The sequence below is a fragment of the Myotis davidii genome, unplaced genomic scaffold (assembly GCF_000327345.1).
Source record: "Myotis davidii unplaced genomic scaffold, ASM32734v1 scaffold461, whole genome shotgun sequence".
In the NCBI taxonomy this organism is placed as follows: domain Eukaryota; kingdom Metazoa; phylum Chordata; class Mammalia; order Chiroptera; family Vespertilionidae; genus Myotis; species Myotis davidii.
The window spans coordinates 597,113-605,124 of record NW_006295825.1 but is presented as its reverse complement, the minus strand read 5'-3'; the positions used below and the strand labels follow the sequence as shown (position 1 = coordinate 605,124).

General features: G+C 37.6%; 1 protein-coding gene across 3 annotated transcripts in view; it reads left to right on the top strand.

Moving 5' to 3' along the window:
• ZWILCH (zwilch kinetochore protein) overlaps positions 1 to 8,012 on the top strand; it is a 37,686-nt gene that overhangs the window by 4,217 nt on the left and 25,457 nt on the right. For 2 of the 3 annotated variants that reach the window (XM_015568473.1, XM_015568476.1), the window contains exons 2-4: positions 686 to 737; positions 3,085 to 3,180; positions 6,498 to 6,616. In XM_015568473.1, coding sequence (XP_015423959.1) covers positions 686 to 737; positions 3,085 to 3,180; positions 6,498 to 6,616 — 267 coding nt within the window. Of the gene's footprint in view, positions 1 to 685; positions 738 to 2,370; positions 2,465 to 3,084; positions 3,181 to 6,497; positions 6,617 to 8,012 lie in introns of those variants that run through there. The other variant, XM_015568475.1, reaches the window with a different exon arrangement.

Genomic DNA, 8,012 nt, shown 5'->3' with positions numbered 1-8,012 from the left:
GCTCTGGGCAGGGCGGGGGCGGGGTGGGTCCCAGGGGATCTACAGGGCAGGTGGAGCAAGCAGTTATGGCTGCTCTCAGTTCCGTCCCTAGGGGCTCTGCCTCACAGAGTCCCAGCAACCGCTGCAAACCTCGGAGAGAAAGCTGCCTTCAAGTTCCGACTGAAGCCAGACAGTCCCGCTTCTCCCGTTTGAGTCTGGGTCCCTAGAGACTCGCCCAGATCTGGAGCTCAGAGTCTGAGACTCCCTCCTGATTGAAACAGACAACTGCGCCCTCAGCCGCCAGCCTGCTCCGTGCGCACCTCCGCACCGTAGTATTTTACTTCCGCATTGTGCCTCCTCTGCGTCTCGGTATGCTTTTCTCTTTCCTTCTAGTTGTAGAATTTCTACTCAGCCAGCCTTCCTGTGGTTCTGGATGATGTCCGTTCCGTCTTTTAGTTGTATTTTTGAAGTGGTTGTTCGAGGCAGCAAACTCTGTTGTTTACCTATGCCGCCATTAGTTTCTCCTCTATTTCTTCTTAACCTAAAACTTTTCTGCTTTTCCCCCCTCTTCCCAACTATGCCTTAAGGCTGCCATGTCTACTTTGCATTTTGCTTTTCTCACTATTGTCACACATGATGACTAACTCTTGAGTTGAAATGACAGAATTCTGTAACTCTATTTTTTACATGTGGTTCTGTATCACAGGGAATTTGATGAAGAAAAGAAAGGAATCTGTAAAGACCCATTTATCTATGAGGTATGAAAAATTTGGTTTTTAAAAACAACTCAATAATCCTAAAATTGTGTTTTAAAAGTTGGGTTTATTGAAGTTAATTTAAATAGAGTAAATTTCATTCTTGTAGAGTGCAGTTCTAGGAGTTTTTATAAATGCATTCAGTCATATAACCATTCCCGTCAGGATAGAGAACATTTCTGTCACTTCCAAAAATTTCCTCATGTCCCTTTATAGTCAACCCTCTCTCCTGTTCCCAGTGCCTGGAAACCACAGATCTGTTTTCTATCTCATTTTCTGTCTTTTCTTTTGCCTTTTCCATAATTTCATGTAAATAAAATCATACAGTATGTAGCCTTTTGGGTTTGACTTCATTAATGAGAATAATGCATTTTGGATTCATCTTTGTTGTTGTGTGTATTAGTCCATTCCTTTATATTGCAGAACAGCTTTCCATTGTGTGGATGCACTACTGTTTGGATATCCATTTACCACTTGGATTGTGTCTAGTTTGTGATAGTTATGAGCAAAGCTGCTATAAATATGTATTGATTTATTAAGCATCCAATATATGCCAACTGTTCTATAAGTAAACTCCCCATAGAGTTTAATCCTTAAAGTAATGAGTAAACTAAGGTAAATTACTTACTAAAAGACAAATAAGCTCGGGAAAAACAGTCATAAGTGATCAAGGTTAATATCCATATTTTAAAAATATATTAAAAACTCTTTAAAATCAATTAAGAAAAAAGACAACTATAATAGAAGGACACAATAAGTACTCACAGGGAAAAAAAGCAAATATAGGCATATCTTACACTATCTGAATTCTCACTAACCAAACTCAGAAACTCAGTATATCCAGGTAAATATATTAATCCCTCCCTGAATTCTTGCCACTTGACATCTATATTAGTTTCCTAGGGCGACTGTAACAAAGTACCACAGATTGGTTTGTTAAAACATCAGAAATGCATTCTCGTACAGTTCTGGAGACTAGGAGTGTGAAATCAAAGTGCCTATAGGGCCATGTTCCCTCTGAGGCTCTGGGAAAGGTTCTTTCCTGGCCTCCTCCTATCTTTTGATTTCTAACAAATCCTTGGCTCTCTGAACTTGGTATCTAAATGCTTCAATAGCTAAAATAAGAAATTAAACATTTAAATAATGAGAGATACTTGTCAATAATAAGCATATTAGAGACTGTTCATGTTCATTTAGTGATCAAATAAATGAAAATTAGAACAATAACAAGATACTGCTTTCTTTTTTAAATATATTTTTATTGATTTCAAAGAGGAAAGGAGTGGGAGAGAGAGATAGAAACATCAGTGATGAGAGAGAATCATTAATCATCTGCCTCCTGCATGCCTCCCACTGGGGATGGAGCTTATAAACCGGGCATGACCAGGAATTGAACTGTGACCTCTTGGTTCATAGGTTGGTGCTCAACCACTGAGCCACGCCAGCTGGGCAGGATACTATATTCTTGCTACAAGACAGTAAAAATAATGAAAATGCTCAGAAAATACTCACCGTGTTGATGTAAGTGACAGGAATACAAATGTGTGGGTATGGTATATTTGAATGGCAAATTGACAATATCGATATGATTTTATATATCCATCTTAAGGAAGTAATACAATTGTTCTTTTAATAGGGAATAACTTGAAAGTACCTAAATGTCAAACAATGTGAAATTATTTATATGATGATAGAGCCATGGTACTAGACAAAGGACATGGAATTTCATGGTATAAAAACTATTAGAATATCCTATTTTTATTAAGCAAAATCTTATCTATATTTAAATAATAGATACATTTTAATTTAAATAGGTTTATTTATATGCCTGGAAAAAGAGCTGGCAAAATACGTACCAGTAAGGCTAATAACAGTAATGATTACCCTGGCTAGTAGAATTATAGGTGAGTTTTTTTAAAATCTCTTTCAGCTACCTATTTTCAAACTTTTCTACAATAAACTTTTCTACAGTATTGTGACTGGAATGAAAGACTGCATTTCCTATAAACTGATAAAGTTCTAAATTCCATAGTTCTATCAGAAGAAAGGATAACATTTTGTAAAGGGTTAATTTTATGGTACTTAAAAATAAATACCGTGTGATTAGAGGAAAAGGTTGTCAGCGTGATCCTAAGTAAAAGGCAGGGTGCATTTTAGTTGGGCCTTGAAGTGTGTGTAGATACAGATATGAACTACATTTTCTACACAGGAAAAATAATGTGGGCAAAGAATAAATGAAATCTTTTAAAACATTGTGTCTGTTCAGATTCTTTCCAGTTACTTGCATGGAACTTGTCTTTATATATTTGTACAAATATTAATCACATAAAACATTATCTGTTTTTGATAGGCTGATGTCCAAGTGCAGTTGATTGGCAAAGGCCAACCAAATCCTTTGAAAAATATTCTAAATGAAAATGATGTTGTATTCATCTTGGAAAAAGTGGTAAGTAGTGCTGTTTGTGGTTGTTACTATAGCAAGAATATAGTATTCTTGATAGCCAAATTTGCTTTGATGAGAATAATCTCCAGTGTATACATTTTTTTATCAGCATTTTTTTTGTTAATCCTCACCTGAGGATATTTTTTTCATTGACCTTTAGAGAGAGTGTGGAAGAGATGGAGCAGGGGTGGGAGAGACAGAGAAACATTGACGTGAGAGAGAGACATTGATTGGTTGCCTCTCACATATGCTCCTACTGGCTGTTGGGAACTTGCAGCAGAGGTACATGCTCTTGACCAGGAATCAAACCTACGACCCTTTGGTCAGTGGGTCGGCGCTCTAACCAGTTAGCCAAACCAGCCAGGGCAACATATTTTAAAAAATGGATTCTAATTCTTTTAGGAATAAGTAAGTATAGTGTTGTCCAATAGAAATATAATGTGAACCACATATGTAATTTAAATTTTCTGGTAACCTCATTAAAATATAAATGAGTGAAATTATCTTACAGTAAAATTTACTTTTAAGAATGTTATTAACAGAAAAACAAGAATGTTATGAATAGAATCATACAGTATGTCTTTCACTCAGTTTAATGCTTTTGAGATTCTTCCAAGTTGTGTGTGTATCAGTGATTCATTTCTCTTAATTGTTGAGTGGTGTTTCATGGTATGGATATACCACAGCTTATTTACCCATTCACCCTTTGAAGGACAATTGAGTTGTTTTCAGTGATCATGAAAAGAGCTCCTATAATCATTTTTGTACAAATTTTTGTGTGCACATAACTTCTTTTAAAATTTTTTTTTTTAATATATTTTATTGATTTTTTTACAGAGAGGACAGGAGAGAGATAGAGAGTTAGAAACATCGATGAGAGAGAAACATCGATCAGCTGCCTCCTGCACATCTCCTACTGGAGATGTGCCCGCAACCCAGGTACATGCCCTTGACCGGAATCGAACCTGGGACCTTTCAGTCCGCAGGCCGACGCTCTATCCACTGAGCCAAACCGGTTTCGGCTCTTTTAAAATTTGTAATGTATTTTTATTGATTTCAGAGAGGAAGGGGGAGGGAGAGAGATAGAAACATCAGTGATGAGAGTGAATCATTGATTGGCTGCCTCCTTCACACCCCCAGAGCCTTGCAACCCCGGCCTGTGCCCTGACCAGGAATTGAACTGTGACCTCTTGGTTCATAGGTCATCGCTCAACCACTGAGCCATGCCAGCTGGGCTGCACATAACTTTTCTTTACAGTAAATACCCAGGAGTGGGATTGCTGGGTCTGAAATTAGGTGTAGTAATTTTAAAAAATGTAATCTAATATATCTGAAATTATAATTTCAAAACCTAATTAATATAGAAATCATTAATCAGGTATTTTAAGTTCTTTTTTCATACTACGTCTTTAAAATGTGGTGTGTATTTTACACTTACATCTCAATTTGGTCTGGCCACATTTCAAGTGCTCAATAGCCACATATGGCCAGTGGCTACTGTGTTGAACAGCACGGCATAAGTAGCTATGACACAAGGAAATTCTACTTTAATTTTGTTAACTATAACAAGAGGGAACTTCTTATTTTTTCTATCATTTTATAATTACAACCTTAATCCTTTTTGTTTTAATTATGTAACTGTTTTGGCAGTTGTGGTTTTTATTGAGTGCTGTTAATGGTTGCTTGGAGCAACCATTCCTTTGCTTACATCATTTCCTGAAGTAGATAGGAACAGGCTCTAAAAGGGAAAGTGAACGTTTCTTTGGAAGGAACACCTCTGTCTGCTTTACAGCGCTCATGCATTCTGTATAGACATTGTGGTGAATGAACTAGGAGCTCTTTATTTTAAATGCGCACACAAGAAAACTCCTTTCTTTCTTTTTTTTTTAAATATATTTTTATTGATTTCAGAGAGGAAGGGAAAGGAAGAAAGAGATAGAAACATCAATGATGAGAGGGAATCATTGATTGGCTGCCTCCTGCACACCCCCCACTGGGAACGGAGCCCGCAACGCGGGCATGTGCCCTGACTGGAATCGAACCTGGGACCCTTGAGTCTGCAGGCCAATGCTCTCTATCCATTGAGCCAAACCAGCCGGGGCAAGAAAACTCCTTTTTGAGGAGGGGAACTTCTTTGTCTTTTAAGTTAATGAATGGGTGTTATTAGTGCTTATCTCTGATGGGCAAATGCTTGGAAAATAATTATAGGTGAATTATGTGGTTGAATTTAGACTTTTGTTATGGGGAGAATGGGAAATGTATGTATGTAGGAGAAAAGCTGAAAAAGTTAAATTATCTTGGAAATGGTAAAGATGAACAGAAGGCATTTGTGGAAATCTGGGATAGGATTCTAGGGAGAATGCAGCTTTGAGTTTTAAAGAGTTACCTGTAATTCATTGAGGCCCTGCATTTTTGGACAAAGAACAATTAAAATGACCTTTGTTTCTGCAAAGATCAGTGGAGCTTAATGCATGATTGTTGAAAAGTAGAGTAGAGGAAAAAATAGTATTTCTTGGGAGCTCTAGTTTAAGGAACTTTTTGGAAAGCCAGAGACTTGCAAGGGAATGAAATCTGAAATCTTGCAAAAGAAATTCAAAGTTGAGGAAACATCTAGGTCTGATACCTATTAACTCTGCAGAGGATTTACTGCTAGAAGAGGCTGCCTAGATTCAAATGTTGGCTTTGCACTCAGCAGCTGTGTTATTATCCTAGACAAGTTATTTAACCATTCACTATCTCAGTTCTTCCATCTTTAAAACAGAGTTAACAATAGTATCAGTCTCAGGGCTTTTATGAAAAATAAAAGAAAACGTAGAACAGTAACTGGTACCTAGTAATGCTCAGAAAATGTTAACTCGTAATATTGTTATTATTGGCAATTCTGAGCTAGTTAAGTAGTTAAACACATAGATATCAGAACCCTGTAACACAAAGAGACTTGATAGCCCTAAGAGGAATAACTTTAAGGAATCTTCACATTTGGGAAATGAAGAATCTGACAAAATCAGGGAGTATCAGGGAGTCTCCGATGTTTTTTCCCCTTGGTATTTTGTCTTTAGCATTTTGTGCATGTTGGGACACTTTTCTCTAATGACATCAGATGCTTCCTTTATTAGTAGGAACTTGATAGGACAGTGGAAATGCTTCTGGTGGCAAGATGAGTTGGTACCAAACTGGTTTGTAGCTATGATGCTTGCCATAGCCCAGTCATTTATACTCAACGTTTTGGAATCGGTGCATTATGTTTTAGCATAGTGAACAGTTGACTGTTATCTTTTGTGTTCTTTTACCTGGTTAAATAACTTAAAAAAATTTTAAAGCCTTTGGAAAAGGAAGAAACAAGTCATGTTGAAGAGCTACAGTCTGAAGAAACTGCTATTTCTGATTTCTCTACTGGTGAGAATGTTGGGCCACTTGCTTTACCAGCTGAGAGGGCAAGGTAAGTTTTTTCTTAGTATTGGGATAGGAATAGGGGTGGAGGGTAGGAATTTAAATTGAAGCATTCTTATAAACATTAGAAAACAAATATGTATTTAGCGCAGATCTCTCCCTCATTTCTTCCCCCTGCCCCTACATATGCATATCCAACTCTCTACTGAATGTCCCATTGATATCTCAGACATGACCAAGAAGGTTGTTGTGATTGTCCTTTTCTCCAGTCTCCTATACTGTTTGTTGTTGCTTCTTAAATGTTTTCCTTGTGTCTAATCTGGTTCCCCTCCAATCTTTCCTCCTCACTGTTGCCAAGAAAGTCCCTCAGCAATTCTCATTGCCTCATGATAACATCCAAATTCCTTTTGAGTGATACATAGGAGCCTTCCTTGTCTGGTTCAGTGGTCTTCTACCAAGGGTACCATGTCCAGTGGGCATTTGGAAATTGCAGGGGTACTTTTTGCCATCATGAAGACTGAGGGGAGCTATTGGCCTGGTCCATGGATTGCAATGCAGGGCTCTGCAGCCCAATGAGAAATGATCTTACCCTACTAGAAACCCTGCTGCCTCTCTCTGCCTTGCCAGTTTCACTTCCTGCTGCTTCCCTGTGTAGCACATGCAGTTCCCTCTGCCTGGCCTCCCCCACCTCCCAGACAAAAAATCCTAGCTATCAGGATTAAATGTTGTTATTTATAGTGTGTTCTCCAGCCAGTGTTTGTTGGGATTTACCCATATGCTTATCATTTCTTTGCTCTCCATTTCTTCTTGCATTTCAGACCATCCTTCTGGGATTATTGTATTTCCTTTTTGAAGTACAGTCCCTTAGAAATTCCTTTCCTGAACATCTGTTGGTAATAAATTCAGTTTTCATCTCTTTAAAAAAAAACTTACGCCACATTTTTGGTAACTTAATTTTGATATGCTTTCAAATTTACAGAACAGTTACAAGAATAATAGAGGAACTTCTGTATGTCCTTAACCCAGATTCAACAATTGTTTACATTTTGCTATATCTGCTTTGTCATTCTTTCTTTTAATCCTTCTCTTCCTTTTCCTCTCCCACTGCCACCATCTATATAATATACACATATCACACACACAAATTTTTTAATGTTGGAGACATTGTACTCCTTTACCCCTAAGTACTTCACTATATATTTCCTGAGAACAAGTACATTCTCTTGTATAACCCAGAACAATGATCAGAATCTGGAAATTTAACATTGTTACAATACTATTATCTAATTCACAGTTCATATTCTAATTTCTTTAAGTGTCCCAATGACTATTAACCTCAAGCATCTTTTCATGTGCTTATTGGCTCCTACTTTCTTCCCTCCACCCCCAGCTTTATTGAGATACTAGTGGCCTAGTGCACGACATTCATGCATGGGGAGGGTGGG